Source organism: Electrophorus electricus, chromosome 7 (genome assembly GCF_041902795.1).
Source record: "Electrophorus electricus isolate QZ-2024a chromosome 7, ASM4190279v1, whole genome shotgun sequence".
Classification (NCBI taxonomy): Eukaryota; Metazoa; Chordata; class Actinopteri; order Gymnotiformes; family Gymnotidae; genus Electrophorus; species Electrophorus electricus.
This window is the reverse complement of record NC_137503.1, coordinates 34,768,495-34,792,500: the sequence shown is the minus strand read 5'-3', so window position 1 is coordinate 34,792,500 and position 24,006 is coordinate 34,768,495. Positions and strand designations below refer to the sequence as shown.

General features: G+C 44.6%; 3 protein-coding genes across 7 annotated transcripts in view; 2 read left to right on the top strand and 1 right to left on the bottom strand.

Moving 5' to 3' along the window:
* The window catches only part of LOC113585140 (L-selectin), a 4,470-nt gene extending 1,574 nt beyond the window's left edge, over window positions 1-2,896 (bottom strand). The window contains exons 1-8 of the mRNA XM_027022468.3: window positions 2,759-2,896; window positions 2,534-2,600; window positions 1,821-2,207; window positions 1,552-1,659; window positions 1,136-1,327; window positions 841-1,026; window positions 324-503; window positions 1-75 (exon numbers count right to left, since the gene is read on the bottom strand). The exon at window positions 1-75 is cut by the window's left edge and continues 111 nt beyond it. Coding sequence (XP_026878269.1) covers window positions 1-75; window positions 324-503; window positions 841-1,026; window positions 1,136-1,327; window positions 1,552-1,659; window positions 1,821-2,207; window positions 2,534-2,600; window positions 2,759-2,761 — 1,198 coding nt within the window. The 5' untranslated portion in view covers window positions 2,762-2,896. The remainder of the gene's footprint in view (window positions 76-323; window positions 504-840; window positions 1,027-1,135; window positions 1,328-1,551; window positions 1,660-1,820; window positions 2,208-2,533; window positions 2,601-2,758) is intronic.
* Window positions 2,897-6,232: 3,336 nt separating this feature from the next.
* On the top strand, window positions 6,233-7,222 carry si:dkey-51e6.1. Its single transcript, XM_027022469.3, has 3 exons — window positions 6,233-6,405; window positions 6,667-6,791; window positions 6,991-7,222. The coding sequence occupies exons 1-3, from the start codon at window positions 6,264-6,266 to the stop codon at window positions 7,069-7,071; spliced, it is 348 nt and encodes a 115-aa protein (XP_026878270.1). The 5' UTR covers window positions 6,233-6,263; the 3' UTR covers window positions 7,072-7,222.
* A 3,672-nt stretch (window positions 7,223-10,894) lies between these two features.
* Window positions 10,895-24,006, top strand: part of firrm (fignl1 interacting regulator of recombination and mitosis) — a 14,277-nt gene continuing 1,165 nt past the window's right edge. The window contains exons 1-24 of one of the 5 annotated variants that reach the window (XM_035524484.2): window positions 10,895-10,980; window positions 11,196-11,308; window positions 11,435-11,474; window positions 11,607-11,692; window positions 11,766-11,870; window positions 12,403-12,543; window positions 12,829-12,991; window positions 13,157-13,241; window positions 13,690-13,828; window positions 14,738-14,827; window positions 14,917-14,981; window positions 16,063-16,211; window positions 17,881-18,010; window positions 18,228-18,414; window positions 18,783-18,865; window positions 19,731-19,782; window positions 20,160-20,249; window positions 20,377-20,562; window positions 21,962-22,078; window positions 22,290-22,385; window positions 22,498-22,617; window positions 23,047-23,151; window positions 23,498-23,578; window positions 23,687-23,839. In XM_035524484.2, coding sequence (XP_035380377.1) covers window positions 11,219-11,308; window positions 11,435-11,474; window positions 11,607-11,692; window positions 11,766-11,870; window positions 12,403-12,543; window positions 12,829-12,991; window positions 13,157-13,241; window positions 13,690-13,828; window positions 14,738-14,827; window positions 14,917-14,981; window positions 16,063-16,211; window positions 17,881-18,010; window positions 18,228-18,414; window positions 18,783-18,865; window positions 19,731-19,782; window positions 20,160-20,249; window positions 20,377-20,562; window positions 21,962-22,078; window positions 22,290-22,385; window positions 22,498-22,617; window positions 23,047-23,151; window positions 23,498-23,578; window positions 23,687-23,839 — 2,553 coding nt within the window. In that variant the 5' untranslated portion in view covers window positions 10,895-10,980; window positions 11,196-11,218. Of the gene's footprint in view, window positions 11,309-11,434; window positions 11,475-11,606; window positions 11,693-11,765; window positions 11,871-12,402; window positions 12,544-12,828; window positions 12,992-13,156; window positions 13,242-13,689; window positions 13,829-14,737; window positions 14,828-14,916; window positions 14,982-16,062; window positions 16,212-17,880; window positions 18,011-18,227; window positions 18,415-18,782; window positions 18,866-19,730; window positions 19,783-20,159; window positions 20,250-20,376; window positions 20,563-21,961; window positions 22,079-22,289; window positions 22,386-22,497; window positions 22,618-23,046; window positions 23,152-23,497; window positions 23,579-23,686; window positions 23,840-24,006 lie in introns of all 5 variants that reach the window. The other 4 variants (XM_027022451.3, XM_081717358.1, XM_081717359.1 and 1 more) reach the window with 4 other exon arrangements.

Here is a 24,006-nt window from a genome sequence, read left to right as displayed (position 1 = left end):
CTGTGAGGTCACTGGCACTCCTGCTGCACTCTGAGCTCATGTGAGATCGTTTCTCTGGCACGCTGCATCTGATAGCTGTGCATAAATAAACATTTGTGTCAGTGACTGTTTGGAGCTTGAAAACGATTCTGTTTGTTCACTGTGATTCTAAATTCGATTTGCACTGATTTCCTCATTTCAGGGTTGTGCAACATGCTGGAAAGCTGAAGTCAAGTTCAATATGGTGACTTCTCAGATCAAACACCCCTGATTCCACTCTTCACATTTACTACACGTGTTATGACCTTTCTTAGCACATAAGAACACGCTGGCAAAAGAGTTACCTTCACAGTACGGCATTGCCTGGCTCCACTGAGCAGACTTGGTGCAGGTGATCTCTGGCGCCCCCTGAAGGCGGAAGCCTTCATTGCAGCTGAAGCTGCAGGCGTTCCCAAAGCTGACACCATCCCCACTGCAGCTCATGGTCCCGTTCACAGGCTCCTCCAGAGCTGGACATCCAACAGCTGTGATGTAGAATCAGAGACACATGGTTAAGTTCATGAAAGGCACCTTAGACAGACCCAGCTCTGCCTTGCAAATAGCACGTTTTATTAAAAATGAAACTGCCTATAATAATATATTAATAATAAAATGGATTTGTACAGAGCATTTTTTAGAACAAGTTTACTACGTGCTTTAGATGTTAAAGATTTAGATAGCAGCACAGGAAGTATCAGGGTCAACACCTTGTCAATGTAAAGTGCACAGTGCAAAGTGTACAGTGTAAAGTGCACAGTATAAAGTGCACAGTGTACAGTGTACAGTGGACTTTCAAGGTATCCACTCGTGACCTCCCCTTACCTTCACAGGTGGGCACTGAGTTGTTCCAGTGCCCAGTGGCACTGCACACCAGCTCTCTGGAGCCCCTTAGCGTGTACCCTTCCTCGCAGGTGAACCCACAGGAGGACTGGTAACTGAAGTGTCCCAGTGGATTCTCACACCTCATGGTACCCTGGGCCGGGGCAGTCAGCTCAGAACACTGGACAACTGCCTCAGCAGGGGCAAGTAGCAAAACAGTGTGTGGGTGAATCGAAGCAAAGCAGGACATGGTCTGTTTTTGTTTGGTTTGGACTATGGCAGAATTAAAGGTGCTCACCTTCACAAGTGGGCGCTGGATTAGACCAGGTCTTGGAAGCTTTGCACTGTGTTGTCGGTGAGCCAGCTATCTGGTACCCCTCACTGCAGGAGTACCGGCATTGAGAGTCGTACGCAAACTGTCCATTAGGGTGGAAGCAGTTGACGCTGCCACTCTGAGGAACAGAGATCTCCTCCGCCTTGCACTGGAGAACTGCAGAGGAGAAATAAACACATTGGTGATTGGTGGTAGGAGATCAGCGTTCACAGAACCTGCCCACGACATCACAGGCGAGAAGAAACATGTTGGAACAAAGCTCTCGGCCACGTGCTGCTAAATAAAAGTGTCAGCGTAGGTGGCTAACAGAGGTGGCTTTGGTCAAAAGCGTTGGCTAAACGCGGAGATCTCCTGACACTGCTCCGGCTGAGGATGCTTACCGTGCTCACACTTTTCGCCGAAGAATCCTTCAAAACATTTGCAGCTGTGATTGTTGATGGTCTCCACACATTCACCGTGCGGGCCGCAGGAGTCGTCCTGACAGGACGCTAAAGGACAGAGAAACCGGTCAGTGCCACTCGCTCTCCATTGGCCACTGCCTTCTTGTTATACACAATCAATGCACAGATCATAGACTGAAGAATATGCTGGGATATGGTATAATACCACAGAGACTAAGTGACATTGCTGTAGCATTTTGAGCACCTACCTGTGTAGCACAGAGCAGTCTTTATCTTGGCACAGGCTTCATCATTCCACTTGCCTGCATCCTTGTCTCTCTTGATGTAGATCTCCACACAGTCCTGCTCTTGGCCTACGTTATTGGGCTCTCTCTCTGCCCAGTTCTCAGCAGTCGCCGTCAGTGGCTTGTTGGTCCCCACCCAGGTCCAGGTGCCATTGGTCTTGCGGATGCCAATCCAGTAGTGTCCATGCACCTTGGGAAGGATGTTGTTGAGGTGCGCGATCTCCTCATGGTTCTGGATGGCCACCATGTTTGTGTAGTATTGCTTGCACCAAGCCTCAGCCTGGTTCCAGCTCATCCCGTAGTTGGAGTAATGGTAGGACCAGCCCTGTGTTAGCTTCCACTGAGACAGCACTGTGGTAGGAATCAAAGACAAGGGCTCACCAAGGCTCCAGAACACCAAGGCTTTCTAATACACATGCTGGGAATATTCAGATTAGACTACACCGAACACCATTATTTATAATACACATGCTGGGAATATTCAGGTTAGACTACATAGAACACCATCATTTGTAATACACATGCTGGGAATATTCAGATTACACTACACAGAACATCATTTCAACTACACATGCTGGGAATATTCAGATTACACTACACAGAACATCATCATTTGTAATACACATCCTGGGAATTTTCAGATTAGATTTCAGCATTCAGTAAAACATTTTTCTTACTTGAAAAGAAAAAGATGTGGGAGAAAAAACCCCATGGGGTCTTCAAGCTTTTTGTCCTGGCAAAGTCCTGTAAAAAAAAAAGAGTCCTGTAAAACACTTTCAAGGCTTTTAAAAGATCAGCTATTGACATTCAAATACTAACATATTACCAGTCCATAAGACACAAATATTGCAAATAACTAGCAAAATGGATAATGTCACCCCAACTGGATTCCTTGTGCTCACCATTGTAAGTGACTGTCTGGGAGTAAGCCTTTAGCTGTGCTCTGTGTCTGTTATCAGAGATGTGTGATGTTCTGCGTCCAGGGCTGTTGGACACTGTTTTTATATACTCAATCTACAGTCCGGCATCTGACCACTTTTCCCAGAATCTGAGATGACGCTGAAATCGAGAGCTATGGAAATCCTTCCCCTGGAATTACCCTCCCCAGACGCCAATCCTTTCATTCCTGCGCTGTCCTGTGGGGTCGGTGAGGAAGGAAGAGGGGTCATTAACACCAGGAAACTTTCCTTTTTCTCATGCGATCTGCATGCCCAACATGTTCTTCTCTTCTATCTATACAATACATATTTTGTAAATGGAATGTATTGGTCTTATTTAATAATTTACCAACAGATTTTTTGTTCCATTTATTATTGTTATTAATAATTAATGAATAAATCAATCAATCAATCAATCAATTAATTAATTAATACTCTATGAAAACAATAGCTCAGAAAACAAATTTCCACAGAACTTAAAAAAATGATACACCTCTGAATTCTAATTTTTTCAGGTACATTGTGGAGGTCCCTATGAAGAAATTTAGCAAGACTGGGATATGACGCACTGTCATTAACCTCAGTGTAGACCCCACGCCCCGTATAAGAGCCCAACCCCTCCTATAGACCCCACGCCCCGTATAAGAGCCCAACCCCTCCTATAGACCCCACGCCCCGTATAAGAGCCCAACCTCTCCTATAGACCCCACGCCCCGTATAAGAGCCCAACGTCTCCTATAGACCCCATGCCCCGTATAAGAGCCCAACCCCTCCTATAGACCCTACGCCCCGTATAACAGCCCAGCCCTTCCTATAGCCCCCACGCCCCGTATAAGAGCCCAGTCCCTCCTATAGCCCCCACACCCCGTATAAGAGCCCAACCTTTCCTATAGCCCCCACGCCCCGTATAAGAGCCCAACCCCTCCTATAGACCCCATGCCCCGTATAAGAGCCCAACCTTTCCTATAGCCCCCACGCCCCGTATAAGAGCCCAGTCCCTCCTATAGCCCCCACGCCCCGTATAAGAGCCCAACCCCTCCTATAGACCTCACACCCCATATAAGAGCCCAACCCCTCCTATAGACCCCACGCCCCGTATAAGAGCCCAACCCCTCCTATAGCCCCCACGCCCCGTATAAGAGCCCAGTCCCTCCTATAGCCCCCATGCCCCGTATAAGAGCCCAGTCCCTTCTATAGCCTCCACGCCCCGTATAACAGCCCAACCCCTGCTATAGCCCCCATGCCCCGTATAAGAGCCCAACCCTTCCTATAGCCCCCATGCCCCGTATAAGAGCCCAGTCCCTTCTATAGCCCCCACGCCCCGTATAAGAGCCCAACCCCTCCTATAGCCCCCACGCCCCGTATAAGAGCCCAACCCCTGCTATAGCCCCCACGCCCCGTATAAGAGCTCAACCCCTCCTATAGACCCCACGCCCCGTATAAGAGCCCAACCCCTGCTATAGCCCCCATGCCCCGTATAAGAGCTCAACCCCTCCTATAGACCCCACGTCTCATATAAGAGCCCAACCCCAGCTATAGACCCCATGCCCCGTATAAGAGCCCAACCCCTCCTATAGCCCCCACGCCCCGTATAAGAGCCCAACCCCTCCTATAGCCCCCACGCCTCGTATAAGAGCCCAACCCCTGCTATAGCCCCCATGTGCTGACTGATATTGCGTTAGCCCCCCAAAGCCCCTGCAGTGTCATTATATTGTTTTTAAAATCTGTTTCACTCTAACAGAGGAAACCTTCTCCTGCGTGTGTATTGTGTGCTGCAGTGAACAGGATGCTATAACTGAAGTTCGGGTAATGGTGGTGACCGCAGTGAGGAACACAGGAGTGTCCTGTAGCAGCCTACTTAGTTATCGTACATTAGTCTGCTGGTTCTAGTATCTGTTAAACTGACTTTGTACTCTTGGCAATTTTACATTCCACTTTATGAACTTTTTAAGGGCAAAATTAGGTTAAACATTATTGTATTTTGATACAGTAAAAAAAGATATATAAAAATAAAACAGGGTCTACAAACACTGCAAATATGTTTTAAAATCTTCACTTTAGATAGAGATATTAAATTGAATTTATTGCATACTGTCTTCACCACAATATGATGTTTTTCCCTTCTGGAATATTAAAGAAAAGCCAGTGCTGGTTGCAATATGTTACAGCCTATTACCAAGCCTGTTAGCTTATTTTAAGTGTCAAAGAAAGCATTTCAACACTCACAAAACACCATTGATAGCTATACACGTGCCATAACACCATCGATAGCTATACACGTGCCAAAACATCATCGATAGCTATACATGTGCCAAAACAACATCGATAGCTATACTTGTGCCATAACACCATAGATAGCTATACACGTGCCATAACACCATAGATAGCTATACATGTGCCATAACACCATAGATAGCTATACACGTGCCATAACACCATAGATAGCTATACACGTGCCATAACACCATAGATAGCTATACACGTGCCATAACACCATAGATAGCTATACACGTGCCAAAACACCATAGATAGCTATACACGTGCCAAAACACCATCGATAACTATACACGTGCCATAACACCATCGATAGCTATACACGTGCCATAACACCATCGATAGCTATACAAGTGCCATAACACCATCGATAGCTATACACGTGCCAAAACACCATAGATAGCTATACACGTGCCATAACACCACAGATAGCTATACACGTGCCAAAACACCATAGATAGCTATACACGTGCCATAACACCATAGATAGCTATACACGTGCCAAAACACCATAGATAGCTATACACGTGCCATAACACCATAGATAGCTATACACGTGCCATAACACCATAGATAGCTATACACGTGCCATAACACCATAGATAGCTATACATGTGCCATATGGCAGTGCACACCCATCAAACATTTATGGTAAGAAGCTAACGATGTTTTTCACACTCTCTGACTATCCGTCTGCCCTCATCAACAGCACTGTGTCTGCTTGGAGACACAACAGGCACATCAGTGGACAGACAAAGAAAACCTCCATAGCACCACTTACAGCACTAACCATCTCCAAGAACACTATTCAGAAAACCATTACCCTTACTGGAAAATCATCATTGAAAAACTATCTGCATCTACTCACTTTGACTCTGTACCCCTCTTATCAATTATCTACAACAGTGATTATTTCACTAATACCAGAAGCACAAGGAAAAGCAAACACTCTAAGATCTGGGCCCCAGTATCTCACCACTCACATGGTTTATACTACCAACTAATGTCCCCCTGTGCAACTGCAATATTAAGCAGTGTTTCCATAATTGTAATATCTAACTCCTATACTATACATCTAATTCCTTATGCTACAAACTGTATTATATGTTTAATGGCTCTCTAGTGTAATCCAGGCCTGCTGCTTTAAGTAGGAGGAGCGCGGACCGAAATAGCCACAGCGCGCCTGGAGAGGAAGATGACCGACAGTCTGAATAAAATCTCCGACGTCGCGGTTGATCCCGATGGGGAGTTCAAGTACATTTTAGTGAGGGTGAAGGTTAAAGGTGGCACAGACCACAAAGACGTAGTCCGGGGCACGCGGAGTGCCAAGTACCACAGTAAGTTGCCCGTGCCGAGGAGGCGGCTGCCGCACGCGCCGGACAGGGCAGGGCTGCTGCCTAATCATATCTGCGACTTCAGCTGTTTGATCAGGATCACGATCTGCTAGATGACGTTTATGCTGGTTACCCGCTTGTATATGAAACACCCTTTTTACGGGGTAATAGTGATTTTGCGGGTACGCTGTAATCCCCCGGGACTCCCCCCTGACTCTGGAGCTGTCTGGGGTGGTTAATCATGAACCATTTCTCCCATTTCAGATCAGATTTTTGAGAAAGTCAGCCCTGCTGTGGAGAGTCTGGGTCTGGAGTGTACATGTCTGGGAGGCGGTAAAATGGAGCACAACAGTAAAGAGAAGAAACTGCGAGTGTTTGGAGAATCGACGGTAGCTAAAGATTTACTTTTCAACGTTACAGTGTATGTAACAGAGAATAACCTGAACAATGCTGTTCTTAATTCACTGAAAATCTCATAAGCAGACGTCTAGCCATTAGGTCAGTGCATGGTGTGAGTCTACAGTTCCACAACTTAATGTAGAAGGCTTTCCCACAAACAAAGAAAAACATGTTCTTGTGTGTTTTTAGGGTTATGGAAAGGCTGACCATGCCGTGACAGTGGAAAAGCTAAAAGCTGTTTTCAAAGACTATGAGATCACTATGGAATAAGAGAAAAGGCATTTGTGTGAAAATGCCCTCATTACATTAGATTTCCCTAACTTCATACCTAATGTTTGAGTTTCACTGGAAGATATGTGCCTTATCTTACAAAATTATGATAAACTAAATTATTACTCCAATAAATTATCAGTGCTTTTCACTTGTATGTATGTATTATTGTGGGTCTCTATTCAGTTTTTATAAAATGACCTCTAATTTTAACCATGTGAGGCTCCATATGGAGGGAGTGTGTGATGTGTCAAGTCAAATGTATTTATATAGTGCTTTTTACAACAGATATTGTCACAAAGCAGGTTTACAAATGTCCAAGTCCAAGCCCCCAGTGAGCAAGCCAAGGGTGACAGTGGTAAAGAAAAACTCCTTAGAGCATGAGGAAGAAAGCTTGAGAGGAACCAAGACTCAACGGGGGGCCGTCCTCCCCTGGCTGACAGTGGACACCACAATAGTAACAGTATGGAACCGCAGGCATGAGGGCACCCTGGAACATCAGCACTCCGCTGCAAACTCCAGGGACAAAAGAGAGGTGAAGTGAAACCATCACATCCCAGTTTACCAGAACTCTCAGTGCCCACGGACCTCCAGATCTACACCTTTACCTAAGATGGGAAGTAGTTAATAAAATGCCCGAGAGGTTACAGAGTACAGAGAGGTTTTCACCTAGCCTTAAATACTAAGACTGTGTGTGAGTCTTGAACATTTACAGGAAGGTTATTCCACAGTGTGGGAGTTTTATAGGAAAAGGCTCTGCCCCCTGAAGTAGATTTTCTTATTCTTGGTACTAGATAAAAGCTGCACCTTTTGATCTAATCAGACGTGGTGAGTCATAATGCACCAGGAGTTCTCTAAGATACTGTGGGGCAAGACCATTCAGTGCTCTATAATCTACACGAAATTATACTGGGAGCCAATGTAAAGTAGCTAAGATAGGAGTGATGTGATCAAACTTTCCACTTCTAGTAAGAACTCTGGCTGCTGCGTTTTAAATTAGCTGGAGCTTGTTTAGGCACTTAATGGTACAGCCAGATAGTAAGACATTACAGTAGTCCAATCTGGAAGTGGTAAATGCATGGACTAGCTTTTCTGCATCATGTGAGGAGAGTATGTTCCTAATCCTTGAAATGTTCCTGAGGTGGAGAAAGGTATTCCTAGGAATCTATCCTGGATGAACTAGGTCTGTGATAAGACTGTGTCTTATGTTACAGGAAAGGAGAGCAGCGCTCTCCCTGCTAGGATGGACACCATCCCACCCTCAAAGGCCAGGCTTGTCCTTACATGTGTTCCGATTATCTATAAACCCCACATTGTTTTGTCAGCACCACTTGGACAGCCAGCAGTTCAGCGAAGATAACCGGCTGTATGTTATAGCGCTGGGCTGCATTGAGATGGGACCACAGCGTACTACAGCATTGGACATGGCCTTTGCTAACTGACAAATTTAATATAAGGGCTTTTCCTAAACAGACAAAATCATTACAGACTAGACATCATAATCTATTCATTAAAATCTATACATCATAAAATATAAATTCTACACTATATATTATAATCTGTATTTTATATAATCTACATTATGAACTATGCATTATAATCTATACATTGTAAACTACATTTCTAATCTGTAAATGATAGACTACACATAAAATATAATGATAATCTAATATACAATATACATTATAGACAGTATGAACTATACTTTGTGCAATATATTCTATACATTAAAGACTATACATTATAATATTGTTTAAGAATAAATACTCCTAGTTTCTTACTGTAATAGTTTACTGTAAATTTTACAGGGGTCCTCTGTCTAAGTGCTATTTCGGTTTTGACCATGTTTGACCTCTTTTGACATTTTAACAATGCGTGATGAAATCCCTACCGGATATCCAGCAGTTCAGTGTAAGTGTGGATTAAGTGCTCTGAGAAATATATCCTGTCTCCTTTAAAGAATGTGTCTGTCTGTTTCAGGGCTGTAATTAGAAGAACTGTGGCATGGTTGGTTTGTTGTATCTTAAACTTGAACAAACATTTGTCAGTACTAGTACTGTGTGTCAGGTGATATGCTTTTGACTATAACATCTGTCTGTGGTTGTGTTTATTAACAATCACTATAACACTTTCACTAAAAGGTGAATCCATTGTAATGTTTTATGTGCAAGATTTTGTTAATAGGCATTTGCTCAGTGTCAGTAGTCTGTTAATCTTCCAAACTGCAGTTCTGAAACTGGCATCGCTATGGCACTTTTAATCAGATATGGAGACATTTAATGGAGTTTTTCTTCCTCTCACATTTTTTCCATGATTTGAGACTTCTGGGAACAATAGAACTCAGTTCCTATGGGTGATATCAGCTTTCCTGTAGGCAATTTATCTTCTTTCCCCTGTTATTAAAACACCATTTAAAAAAAGTTCAGAAATGAATGTGTGTTCAGTAAATTATACACTAAAGACCAAAATTGCAACAGATTAGAGTTTCAGACAGGTTTGAAACACGGTCAGTGCTCAATTCTGGATTACTCATGCAGTTAAGACAACACCCTGCAAAACTTCAACAGAAAACTTTTCTACAAGTATTAGGAGATCTCCGTTACACTGAAATCTGAAAGTGAAGGACTGATTGATGTTTCAGTGTGCAGAATTAATATGCAATTTTTTAGATAATCAGGTATTTCCTGTAGATGAGACTAATTTTTAGCAACTCCCTATTCTTCAAGAAAGTCTTTTTAATATGGCCAAGGCAGTGACTATTCCGTTAAGCCCAATGATAGTCACAGGAAGCTTTGAAGACTCATTCCAGAATGCAGGAGGAAGCCACAGTTTACATATCTGCACTGGCACCCAGCCAACCTAGGCTTTCACCTACGGGAAAACAGCCGGCTTCCAGACCTCTGTTCAAAAGAAGCTTAATGATCTCTGCATAACACGGAACTGGTGTGATCTGTTAGTATCCTGCAAAATCCAATGATGATTGAGTGTTACATTATGGTTACATTGTTTTCTTGATGTTGCTATGTCCCTCCAGATTACATTGAACTGCAGTAGGGCTATTTCAGGCAAAGATGCAGCCATCCTGGCTAATTTTACAAAATTAAAAACAAAAAATGTTAAAGGAAGTTACATTTATATTCTCAAAATTATTTCTATAGATTCATATAGCTTCTAAAATTCTATGAGGGCTAAACATGTTTTTAAATGTGTAAAGCACGGGTGTGTGAAGGAGGGAGCACAGTTGCATGAATCCAGTATTTTACTGGGGAGATTCACTCCTATAAAGGACATCCACGGGTGGGGAGGACAGACAAGTGACTTACGAAAGTGCTTTGTTATTTACTCACAGAACACATCCTAGTACAGTACAGCAGGTCAGAGTCCAAGATACCAATGAACTAGAATACTGTAGAAATACAGGGATGACTGCTGATGACTAGGTGTACAAAACACGTACGAGCTTTCATATCAGTCAACGACAAGTACAATAAGAAACTATATCAACCTATACGTGCAGGACAGCTGGCCGGGCAGACAGACACGTGCTCAGGTCCTGCTGTAGGAGTCTCACCCACGCGCGCTAATGACGTATGTGCGCGGGGGTGAGGGGGGGTGGACGCGCCAAGTTTTGAGCTATACCATTTACCCCCCAGTGAAACGTATTAATAGATGTCATGTCGCAGCACACGATTGTAATAAAATTAAATCGACCTTTCATTTATATATTTTACACTATGCCATGCTACATATAAGGGAGACTTTTAATAGCTTTCGATAAGTTTTAGTTATATAGACCCCCTCACAACAGACAAATGGAATCGTCCGTATTTGGAACATAGGAGGCAAATTCAAAACTGATCCGGTTTTAGCCACACTTTAATATACGTTACTTCAGCGTCTGTCCAAAAAGTAACTTTTTGACATGTTTCACTCTTGATGTAGCTGACTGGTAAATGTAATAGTTTTCGCCAATTGGCTAGACATTAGCGATTGTGAGTCCTAGCTAGCTAGCCTAGCTAACCCAGCTAACCTAGCTATCTTAACTCCGTTAGCTCTGTGAGGTTTGTAATGTTTGAAGGTCGTTGTCGCTTTTTCTGAACCACTCTCCCTCTGACTAAATTCAGGGGTTAGTCACGGCGCTCTTGAAATGTCTCAGGCGGCCCTGCTGGAGGAGGTTGTCCGGTGGAGTCCGGAGACATGTCAACAAGAACTTGGCGTGGTCCTGCCGAAATTAGTCATATCCTGAATCACAGTGGAAACGCTGTTGTTATTTTACTTAAATTATAATGATTTTGACTAACATTTGAGTATTCACGATTTGGGTTAAAGTAATGTGCAGTCTGGACTCCTTAACACTTTACACGCCATGTACGTGAACACTGAGAGCCGGGAGGAGAACCTCAGTACGTTTTGTCTTTAATCGCTCATATTGTGTCATTGTGATAAAATACACCAGTTATTCGTTTGTGTGGCTTTGTGGTCGAATATTTTGAATGTTAAACTGTATAATGGTCGTTGTTGGTTTTTGTTCACAGACGTTTTGCGAATTATCGTAGATATGTTTCTTCCTCATCTCCCTCTGTCCAAAGTGGAAGAATGTTTCTCCAGAGTCCTACCAAAGGTATGAGCTGTGTGAAGACCTGCCTAAAGCATGCCGTAGACATGTCATGATTATCCCTCACCCATGGCAACAGGTGGTGGTGACGTTTACCAGCCTTTTGGAAGAGATCAGCAAGCTGATTGGAGGCCTGGCTAGTCAGAACACAGAGCTGCGAGCCTTCCTCAGAAATATTCTGCAGGTGCAGTATTAATCCCTTAACCCCCGATTTACAAGTATTGTGGGGTATTAGTGGTAGCTCAGTGGTTAAAGTGTTTGACTAGTTATCAGAAGGTTTCCAGTTAACATCCCACCACTGCCAAGTTGCCACTGTTGGGTCCCTGAGCAAGACCCTCAATTACTCAAGTTGTGTTCAGTCATAATTGTAAGTCACTTTGGTGTCAGCTAAATGCCATATTATATGGTTTGTACTGTCTAGATATGTTGCAATCAGCACATTCCTATTGGACATATTGAACCTGTCTCATATGGATCAAACAATGGCATTAGCATTAATTCATGGTGAACAGCAGTAATATGGTATATGGTGGTATATGGTGTGACAATTTTAGTATCTTTAGAATTCACTGCAGAACTCAAGGTGGATGACGATCACATAAGATGTGGACATATTAAAAGAGCATCACACACACACACACACGACTCTGCCTTTGCATTTGGGAAGATGGTGCCAGATTGAGCTGTTAAAGTTTATTTCTGCTGTGCTGGTCTAGATGATGGTGCAGACTTTGGAGATTCTCTCTGCGTGCGTGCGTCATGTGTGCTCCTGTGAGGAGCACGTCTCCCTTGACACCATTCGCTCCTTGCCCCCTTCTGTTCTCCATGTCCTGAAGGACACCTTCCAGCACTGTAAAGTAGGACACACTCGACTTGTACCGCACTGCTCATTATGCACTCATCGTTATGAGCATGCCCCAAATATATGAATCTCATAAATGTATAATATTTAGATTTTCATGAATGCAAATAATGAAATAATCACCTGTCTAAATAGAATTGTTATTGAATCTATGTCAGCTTATCTGTCTTTAGCGATCTGTAGGTAATGTTCTCAACGCTGTCTTAATGACAGCTGTTTGATGAGATCTGGAGCGATGGCGTTATTTTTAAATCATGGTAAGGTATGATGCTGTGTGCAGGAGAGCGAGGTGGTGTACAGCGGGAAACTGTCACTTGTGGGAGACCTGCTGCAGACTCTGTTCAAAAAGGCATATTCCCTGCAGAAGCTCCTCATGGAGGTGCTGGAGCAGTGCAGCCTGGAGAGCAGTGCCTCAGAAGAGGAGGTCGCCCATATCGTCACGGGTGTGTCTGATGAGACGAGAACTCAGGAGAGAGCCATTTGTGACTTTGGAGTGTTCCACTTTTAAGAAGTCGACTTAAGTATTAATACGTGTGGTGAAATGTGATATTTAGGAGTTCAGCGTATTCCCCAGTGGCCAACAGTGATGTTTTTGTTTTAACGTGCAGTGATTCACAGTCTCCTGGACATGTGCTCAGTCATATCCAGCCTGGACATTGCCCTCCATGCCAACACATGGAAATTCATAATCAAGTGAGTAAAACTCAAGTCTTTGTACTTCAGTTTAGTTTGGAACATGTACTGCATTAAATGTCATACTGCCAGACCTCTGCCGTAGGGCTAATTCATACAGAGTGTATATGCCAACTTGATATTTTATGTGTGCAAAACTGCACAATGATATTCAAGTGCTGAATGCTGGCGACAAGAAAGAAAACTACAAGAAGCTTACTCTCTCTTGTGTAGAACAAGTAAGCGGATCACTGTGTCATTAAGCCACCTGACCCAAACGCATCTGTTTGCCTGAATATGGTTCGGGGTTAGGGATAGTTAGCCATCTGTGCTGAGTATGTTTGTAAGCACTGCATACCATGTTCATGTATTATATTCATGTGGAAGTACGTCTGTTGTGGTTAATGTACATACTCAGAACCCTACAGTGGAGAAGAGGCTTATCACTCCGTGCAATGTTTGCCTGCAGACAGAGCGTGAAGTACCAGTCTCTGGTGGAGGAGCGCTTACGGCACACTGACATCGCTTCCTCTTTGTGCGAGGACCTGCTGGCATCAGTGTGTAGCTCTGTGGAGTTGGCAGAGCAGGTTCAACCATCAGGCGGGCAGGTACAGCACGCTCAGAGGCCAAAGTTCCGCCAGGCTTTGACTTGCCATTACTAAACCACAGACACAAAACTGTAAAGGGTTGTTTAGCTAAAACCACTAACACATAAGCTAGTACTAGTTAGGTCTCATCCTGCCTGTCGCTTATTAGCTTGTCAGAGAGCTTACTGGATATTAAAGGAACACTAAGTCATTTTTCCAATGATTTTTCTTCACATTATGAAGCAACCATTATACTGACACCTAGTGGTCTGGATGTATTGGAGATTATGTATGAAGAGAGATTCTATTTTAAACATGGCTGCTTCCATGTGAGGGACCCACTCTAGGGAGCATAAACTGTAGTTTTGTTTGAAGACTTCAAAGCTATTATGATTCTTCTCTGCACTTTATAGAAATATGTAAAAATAGCAATCATAAATATTGTTTGCTAATTAAAAATTACTTATTGCACCTTTAAACTAGTTGTGCTATAAGCACTAAGGACTGTAATTGAGATCATGGGGATATTAACCAGTTTGGAATTTTCAAGTATTGTGTAAAATCTTTTAATTCTGTGGGTCAAGTATTATATACTGAAGGTATTTGTGTGTGTGTGTGTGTGTGAGTGTGTGTGACGTTTTATGGCCTACTGTGTGTAAGAGGGTTGTATGAGCCTGGAGTGACATCAGAGGCTCACCTGATAGAAACACACCTGGTAGGGGCTGATCAGCTGTTAGAAAACTGAGACCAACAGGTTAAACAGATGCAGCTGATTGGTTGGACTGATGTCCTGTACTCACACTGGCCTTTTTCCAATTCCGTCTCCTGTCCTCTCCTGCATGTGTGAAAGTACACACACACTGTGTGACCATTTTCTGTCCTTTTACACACAGTAACACGTAATTTTTTTCTCTTTCAACTCCCACAAAGGAAATTGTGCACTGCCCAGAATACAGGCTTTTTCAGAAGACCACCAAGATGTGTAGGTTTTTCACCAACACACTAGTGCACTACATAAAGGTACCTGCAGACACACACACACAATTTCACCAGGTTTGAGGAACTTGCCATTATTGTACTAGTGATGTCGTTGCTTTGTTCTTTGGCAGGAGTTTAAACCATTCCTGTCCCAGTCCTGTGGTCATTTCTATCAGCTTTACCTTCAGGTCCTCAGGTAAACCCTGAAAGGGTTAATGCTGCATCATACAGTAGTACTCTATGCTGCGGTTGGATTGCTACACATTGTAAACATGAAATGCACATTAGAAACACTTGCTCTTAATGGGACATGAACACCTGCATTATTTTGACCAAAATTATTTTTATATAAATGTCATGATTTTATTATGTTTATCATAATCTAGAACATTCATTTGAATATCTGAAGACCCATCTGTCTGTGGAGTATTTAAAAGACCACTGACCCTGCTCCTATGTTGCCTAACTAAAACTCCAGTACTTATTGTAGGGTATTGTTTATTGCACTGATGTTGTCTAACAAACTCTAGTACTTGTTTATTACACTGATTGTTGTCTGTTATAGAGTTTATATGTATTTTGTACTTCTAGTGATCAGCATTGATCCCTGTATTCTACAGTATTCTAGTTCATTGGTATCTTGGACTGTAACCTACTGTACTGGCTAGGATATATTCTATGAGGAAATGACAAAGCACATTTGTAGGTCACTCTGGATAACAGCATCTGCTAAATGCTGTAAATGTAAATGTCTAAGAGCATTTTCACATTTGTCCCGAATGCTTGAGTCTGAACCCAGCCTACATGAAATACCCTACAGTCCATTCCTTGCCATCACGAAACTTGAAAAGGGAAGTTACACATTCAAGTTAAAGAAGTCACATTGGTTTATCCATCCCACATGCAGCACCGAGAGTAGATGGCTTCCACACCTACAGCAGACCACACCAGGGTCTGCTTCACGTGAGCTCCATGCTCCCAGTGTCAGAAGGTTCAGAGACCAGCTGTCAGGACCACTCCTGGGGTCCAAAACACCAGAGCAAACAGACTTGGATCTGTAAACATTGCTAGTGTGAAAATGCCTTGGGTTTGTTGAGGATATCTGTAGTGCACTGTGGAAGCATCTGAGTGGTTACAGGGATCATTTGCATATTACAGCCTAGTAGAGTATTGCAAAAGGCAATTTAGTTTCTGGTGCCCACTCTCTCTTTGTGTCTCTGTTTGTGAATATTGCTCATCCTGTCCCTCTGAGACTGATGCTGTCTTGCTCTCTCTAGTAAGTTTCCTCCGTGTCTCTCGGTGCCGGCTCTGCCTCCTGCCTTGCGAGAGGAGCTGAGCGGCGCGGTGTTGGTCTCCATGGATGCCATGCTGAGTCAGCTCCTGTCCCTCGTGCCCTTTGCTGAGTGTGTCCTGGCCCCGGCCGACGGTGAGTTCCCCTCACCTTGCCAGCGGACCTCTGGCTGCGAAAGACATTCCCTCGGTTCTCCGGCTTCCTGAACCCCTCTTTCACCAGGCTTGGGAAATGTAGAGACTGACAGTGAATAATGACTTGTTGAGGTCTCTTGAGAGGCACATTTAATTTGATTCTCCTTCCTCTCAGGGAAAAAACATGTTTATCTTGTGTGTGTGAAAGAGAAACAGATTTGAGAAGACTGATGTCCTGAGTTTATAGCTGTGTGTGCTGAGTGTGTGTTCTGTGCTGTATCAGTTCATTATTGGAACACTGCAGGTCATGTGGGTCATGGACCTCAGTGACATGGCATTTTAACATTTTATGTGAAAAAGACAATGAGGCCATCTGTTATTATTTATTAAGTCGTTTGTTATTATGATAATACATAATGGATTTTTAAACTGCCAGAGCATGTGTAGTTCAGGGCAGGGTGACCCTGCTCTTTACAGTGTAATCTATCTGAGGCTGATCTTGGTTGCTTTGTCCTGGGACACATTAGAGAGTCAGATTTGAGCTGGGCTGTGTTGCAAGCAATGCCATTCGTTCCCTATGGAGCTACACCAACGAAACCCAGAACGTTTTACTGTTTGGCTCAGATGATGCGTTTCCCAGTACTATCTCAGGTCAGGATTGGGACGTAGTGGCTTTTTGTGTTAGTGGTGTACGGATTAGACTGGGCTAATGTGGAAGCACCCGGAGGTGTTATTGCAGGGCCCAGCCTGTAACTTTAGAGGTTAGTTTGTCTTTAAGGAGTGTGACTGCCTATAAAAGCTTGAACCTTATCTGTTGTTCTGGCGCATTCAGGTGTGTCTGCATCAGACAAGGGCATTAGCCAGGACTTCACCAGTCTGTGAAGGGTTATGAGGGCATCTCCAACAGTTCCAAATTTACCACGCAGAACCTTCAAGACCAGTAATCTCAGGAGTGGGATTACCAATCCAATATCACACTGTCTAATGCTTAAACAAATCCAAGAGCTACTTCACAGGCTATAGAGGCCTCTGTAAGGTTCTCATGTGGGAAACCTTCAGTCACAACGATGGACTTCACTTTATGCCAGAATATTCTACAGATGAGCTGAAATTGGGTCCTGTAACAGGACTGCAGTCCCTGACACACCAGCGAGATCAGGATGGCTAACGGAGAAAGCAAGAATCAAGGTGTTGTGGATTTGACTTGGCTATTCCATCTCAGCCCCACTGAGAGGCTGTGGTGAGGCTTTAAGAGACGTGTGCATAAACACATTCCCACAAACCTCACTGAACTGAAACAGTGTTTAAAAAGGCGTGGGACAGTTTCTGCAGCACAGAATGAGAGCCTGAAATTCAGCCAGAAAATGTTTACTTACTGAATTATACACTTATTCTTTCCCTCTTGGTATCTGAATGTTCTGAAATGGTGTGGGTTTTTTTTTTTTGTGTTTGTTTTTTTTTTGGTCATGACCTGAGGTTGTTTGTAGAATTGTAGAAGTTGGTCACACAATCACACAATTGTTATTTGCATCCTGATAAATACATACACAGAATTGAAGAAAAGTGGACTTTTTCCACGACTAAACCCTCTGGTGTCAGTGTGTATAAATGTGCTGATATTGTGCCCTGTCTCAGTAGTGTCCTAACCCTGAAGGGTGTGTTGTGTTTAGTGTGTAGTGCGCCACTCACTCTGCCCCGCTGCCTGCTGCTGTTGAACGTGCTGGGGAAGCTGTCCTCCCTACCAGAGGAGGCGCTGCGTCTCTGGTGTGACGCCAGTCAGCTCTCTGAGGAAACGCCCAGGTGTGCTGTCTAAAACCGTCATGTTTTTGTTTGTTTGGCAAAGAGTCTTTACAGTCGCTTTCTTTTCAGGGAGGGGGCACGTGGAGGCCACGCCCCTTTCAGATTGGTAACAGTAGAGCACCAGGAGGGAGACGTGCACGTGTGGGAGATCGAGGTCCTCTTCCTTCGTCCGCTCACGTTCATCTTTGTTTTCTTCTGTTCTCGGCATGTTCTGCAGGCTCTCCGTGTTTGAGGCTACGTTTCTGAGCTTTCGCCAGTGCCGTGTGGAGCGGGCACTGCCCGTCTGGTTGCCGGCAGTGATGCTGCACGGGCAGGCACAGGGCAAGGTCAGCCTGCACCAGCACGTGTGTGTGCACCTGTGCGCCTGCATCGCAGCGCTGCCCGCTCAACACTTCCCCCTGCTGGTCAGTACCCTGCGCCGCATGCTTACCGTCCTGTTCTGTTGGCAGTAATGGACATCCAAGGCCAGGTTTCCCAGTTCAGACCTCAGTCAGCATCTGTTTTATTGAAGCTCCCATCACACCTGGGCCAGTTAAGATACCCAGTCATACCCAAGGCTTTGATTACCTGTCTGGTGTCTGAGCTGGTGGTCTTTTGAGGACTGCAATGCTGAATTTTGTTACAGCATCTGTGTTCCAGCTGTGTTGTAGCTGAGGAGATGGAAACCTGTGAGTCTTTAGATTAAAACATTAAGGTTGCTCCTCTCACTCTCTCTCCCTCCCTCTTTCTCTGTGTATTTCTTTCTCTCTCTCTCTCTCTCTCCCTTCATCAGGAGCGGGCCCTGGTTGTCTCTCTACTACAGTCTGATACCCAGACGGCGGTTTTGGCCTCAGATGTCTGGTGCTTCCTGGCTCGGTGAGTGTGTGTAAATGTCACAGCACTGACAGCACTGTTTCCCCATCACTCTCACTTTGGAGCAAACAAACAGGACCAAAGGGACTTCCCATGCTTTTATGAGACATCTTTACTTTCTGTTGTTAACTTAAAAGTAGTGATAACAGACAGCAGGCTGGCTCATTCAGGAAAATTCCATTCTGAATAATACTGGAGTTTAGACCAAGAAAAACAGTGTTGTGTTTAAACAGCAGGTCAGCAGGCCAACACACGGTAGCTGTAGTGTGTTGTAAATTGGTATGATTACTGAGTTTAGGGCAGTCACCAACACTTCATCTGGAGAGCAGGTTAACTGAAAGGTTCAAATGAATCACTTTAGTCATCTTTAGAATCCCAACCAGTAGGTTGTGGTTAATCTTGAAGTGGAACTTCAAGTGGTTTCCCCAGTAGCCTGTGCTCCACACACAGTCAACAAATAATATAATTTGCGTGTGTGCGTGCGCGCGCGTGGGTGTGTGCGTGCGGTGTGTCTGCGTGCGTGTCTGCGTGCGTGTGCGCGCGTGGGTGTATGCGGTGTGTGCGCGCGTGGGTGTATGTGGTGTGTGCGTGCGTGTCTGTGCGCGCGTGGGTGTATGCGCGTGTGCGTGCGTGTCTGTGGGTGTATGCGGTGTGTGCGCGTGTGCGTGCGTGTCTGTGCGCGCGTGGGTGTGTGCGTGTGTGTGCGCGCGTGGGTGTATGCGGTGTGTGCGTGCGTGTCTGTGCGTGCGTGCGCGTGGGTGTGTGAGCTAAATCACCTTCCAGGGGTTTGCTCTTTTTTTTTAAAAACTAGAGCAAGATGCTGAGTTAATGGCGTGCTTGTTCTCTGTTTTCTCTTTCTTGTCCACAGATATGGCATGGCTGAGCTGTGTTTTCACCATGTCTTCCTCACTGCTCACCTGGTGAGTTGGGGGATGTGACCTTTGTGTCCATGCTCTTGGTTGTTTGTGGGAATCTGATATGGGTGAACTCACTTATGCTAACAGTCCAACCGCTGGACACCTGTCTCACCCGAGTGCTTTAAGCTTGGTGTGAGCTAAATATAACATGTCTCAACAATGCATAAATGAACATTTATACAAAATGGCCCATAATGCATATTTTGTCAACATCTACCAGGTCCTAATATACTGTTTACTCGTATTGACCTTCAAAGGTTTCTTACATGGTTGGTTTTGTTCCTGTAAGAGCTAGAGTGGCTTTTTACATTTGTTTTAAATGTACCCCATGTGTATGTGTGTGTATATGTGTGTGTGGGTGTGTGTGTGTGTGTATGTAGATAAAGTCTTGTCACAATGAGTGTTATCAGCAGACCCACCTTGGCCTGCTTCTCAGACGCCTGCTCTTCCTCATGTCTCCACACCACCAGGTCAGAGTTTCGCTCTCTCTCTCTCGCTCACTCACCAACCAACAGAAATAGTCTATTCTTTTATTTGCTTGATCCTTTTTTTCCCCCCAGCACCCCTTATTTGTGTGCATGTGTGTGTTTTCCACAGATGGAGTTTGTCGAGCGCTTCACACCATCGCGGGCTGAGAATCTGTGTGTGTGGCATGCAGCTCTGCTGAGGAGTTTGTGCACGGAGGCACATGTGCGTGTGGAGCGAGAAGTTCTCAACAGCGCCACCTCTGCACTGGACGCTTGGTGTGCTGCAGGCTACAAGCTGCACTCCATGCATACACTGGTGAGTTTACCTGCTCACTCAGTGAGGGCCCAGCTCACACACAGGCGTTCCCCGTTCACAACAAGTTTCTGTTCTGGAATTTTGGGACCGTTTCCTTGGTATTATTTGGCATTCCTTGGACGTAAATATTGACTTGAATGTGCCCATTATTACTCAGTTGTGTGGCAGTTATCAAATTGTATTTTTTGGTACAGTTTCCTGGGACTGAAGTTTATTGGTGGCATATAAAAACAAAGGATAATTTCTGTGCTTCTCCTCAAATGAACAAAACAAAACGGCTCTGGCTGTTTGTGTTTGATTCTGTAGAGTTACAACGATGACTGATAATAAAAAATAATTTGAGAAGATGTTTGGTGTTGGTAATTCTGGTCCATCTGCTGTGTGGTGCTGGGTGTTGGTTCTTGGCTGGCAGGCTGGTCAGGGCAATTGGTTAGATCAGTGTCAACATGTTTTTTTAAGACCCAGTCTCACGGCTGCTGGGCCGAGGTTTCTGTATTGTTCTCTGCAACAAAAAACCCCTCAAAACCCTCACAATATTTCAGCTCTGAAACAATACTTGATTTAAAGTGTTTGACCCTGATGGCTTCAGTGTGTGTGTGACCACTCTAGATTAGGAGTTCTATTGGAAGGTCAGAAGTGCTGCTTTCCGTTCAGGTTAGTGGAGGCTTATGATGCACATAGTAAAACGGCCTTTGTCCTTTAGATTTAAACAATACATTCACATGGAGTAGAAATAAGAAATGAAATGTCTGGACAAGTTTCAGTGACTGAACCAGTAACAGAAACCTGTCAGCTGTGTAAAGCCAATGGAGAGCCCGCCTGACCCATGTACCAGTCACGAAACGACCGTGCACGCTTCAGAAACAACCCACGGGGACCGGCTTTCAGTAAAGTTCAAGTTCAAGTTTGGTTTATTTGTCACATACATAGTCATACACAGTACAACATGCAGTGAAATGGTGGAGAGTGCTCTGTCCAAACTGAGGAAGAGAACCAGGGGTGCATAGAGAAAAAAATATATATACAGATAAATATATATTCTAAATAAATATATTTATTGTTCTGTGCGGTGGTGGACAGAATCAACTCGTCTGCGTAGAGCAGGAGTTTAATTTAATATTGACATTAAAACTGTCGGGCTTAGACTGCAGCCTTGTCTCAATCCACGTTCCTGAGAGGAAATCTGTTTATGGCCAGTTTTTATTCCACACCTGTTTCCCATGGATGTTTTCTTAATTAGATCATGTTAAATATAACAGATGGCATCAAAAGCTTTTTTAAAATCTATAAAGTATGTACTTATTTAGCTTTGATTTTGTATGACATATTTATCAATTAGGGTGTAAATATGATCAGTGGTCATTTGGAAGAAATGTTTAGTTTTTTTCTCTCCTTCCAGAATGAGACACTGGGCTGTGTGTTGGAGGTGGTCCGTCTGGATTCTCTCCATCCTGAGACTGAGGCTTCTACATTGAAGATGATTCACAAGCTGTGGAGTCGTATGACTGCTAGCCAGGTGAGAGAGAGAGAGAGAGAGAGAGAGAGAGAGGTGGGGGGGGAGAGAGAGAGAGAAAATGAACACTACCTGTGTTAGCCAGGTGAGGGAGAGTTGTGCTGTGTGTCGACCGTCATGTGTGGAGTTTTAGCGCGTTACTGGTGGGTGTGTGTCTGCGATGTGGTTGACAGAATCAGTTGAGGACTGATGACCAGTTGTGTCCGTGTTGCAGGTTCAGATCCACCGTTCTCTCCAGCAGACACTGAGAGTGCTCCTGTCAGTCTCAGCCATCTTGATTAAAAACTTAGACACAGGTGCCATCACTCAGGTGACGTGTCCCGTGATCTGTCCAGCCCAGCTTTCTTACCTTTGTGTCGTGTTCTCGGACGAGCATCACACTGGTTCATTTGTGCGCTACTGTTAACGTTGTACGTCTGTAGGCATTTTGTTGTCTGAGTGGACTGGATCTACACAAAGTCCCTGAGGACGTGGTACTGGCTGCTCTGGAGTTCCTGGCCTCTGTGGGGAAAGTGTTCCTTCCCTCTGACATCCGAGTGAGTGTGAGTGTGAGTGAGTACGTACGTACGTACTGGGGGTTGATGGGAGATGGAGTTCCCTTTTGCAGCCACAAAACTACTGCGCGCCCGTCCCTAGTCATCTTAGTTATGTATGACTATTTATTTAAATAGTGACCATCAAGCACAGAATATCAAAAGATCATTAAAGTTGGTAGTAATGCATCATTAAATGAAACAAAGTAAACTTGCCTGTAAGTGTTCCAGAGTAAAAATGTGACACTGCTTTAGCGCGCATGCTGTGTGTGCAGACTGAATAGCAGTTTTGTAATCTAGAGGCATTTAGATCATTTGCTTAATCTACATTTAGTGGATCCCTTTCACCTGTATGTGGTGTGTCTGTCTGTCTGGAATGATGTAATGATGTAATCACCTGTCTGGCGTCCTGCGTCTCTGTCCTGTTGCCATGTTCAGTCCCAGGTGTTGCCCAGGATCAGTGCTCTGTTCAGGGCTCTGCTGGCCCACCCATACTGGCTGCTGCACCAGCACGCCCTGGAGGCCTTCGCCGCCTTCGCCGAGGTCAGCCTCCTCTCCACTCATGGTTCACACTCACGGTGACTCCGCTTAGGTCTGTCCTCCTCCTGGGAGGAAACTTTGGTCTGTACAACAACATGCAGACAAATGTCATCTTGTGGTACAGCATGCATCCAGGTCATGGTTTCAGTTTCCCAGTGAACACATAAACATGAGTCCCTCTGTACAAACAGCATAACCTTCGACCAGGCCAGAAAGACAGATCAGTCAGTTACAAAATACCCCAGCTGTCTTAATCTGAGTATTTTTGCATCCTACCAAGGTTATCCTTCCCTCTGCCTTATCTTTGTGTTCAACCCTGATCTTAAGATGCTTTTTCCTTCCTTTGAAGGTCACCAATCACGAGGAGGTCATCTCTCAAAGCCTGACGTCAGAGGAGACCAAAGAAAAAGTGGTGAATTTCCTTAGCAAGGTGCGTCCCTCGGTGTGGCCCTCACAGCCCAGGCAAACTCCAGCATGGCTGCGTTGAGAGTTCTGCACAGTGTCAAAATCATGAGTAAGTGCAGGTGCCTGTGTGCAGAGCGTCCTGGGGCAGGAGAGTGAGGAGGCTCGTCTGGACAGGCTGAGGGCAGAGGTCACGCTGGCAGACCGGCACACTGACACACTGGAGAGAGGACCACACACACCTGTAGCAGAGGAGGTGCGATGGGAACACACACCTGTAGCAGAGGAGGTGAGCTGGGTAGACACACCTGTAACAGAGGAGGTGTTTGCCCTGTCTGAATTCCTGAGTTTTCCCCCATTATAGTCTGATTTAGTAGTTGATGGTGCTGTACAGAGTCTGGAAGGAAAACTGACACACAGGTTTGGAGCTTCTACCATGGTGGGTGTGCTGGTGTG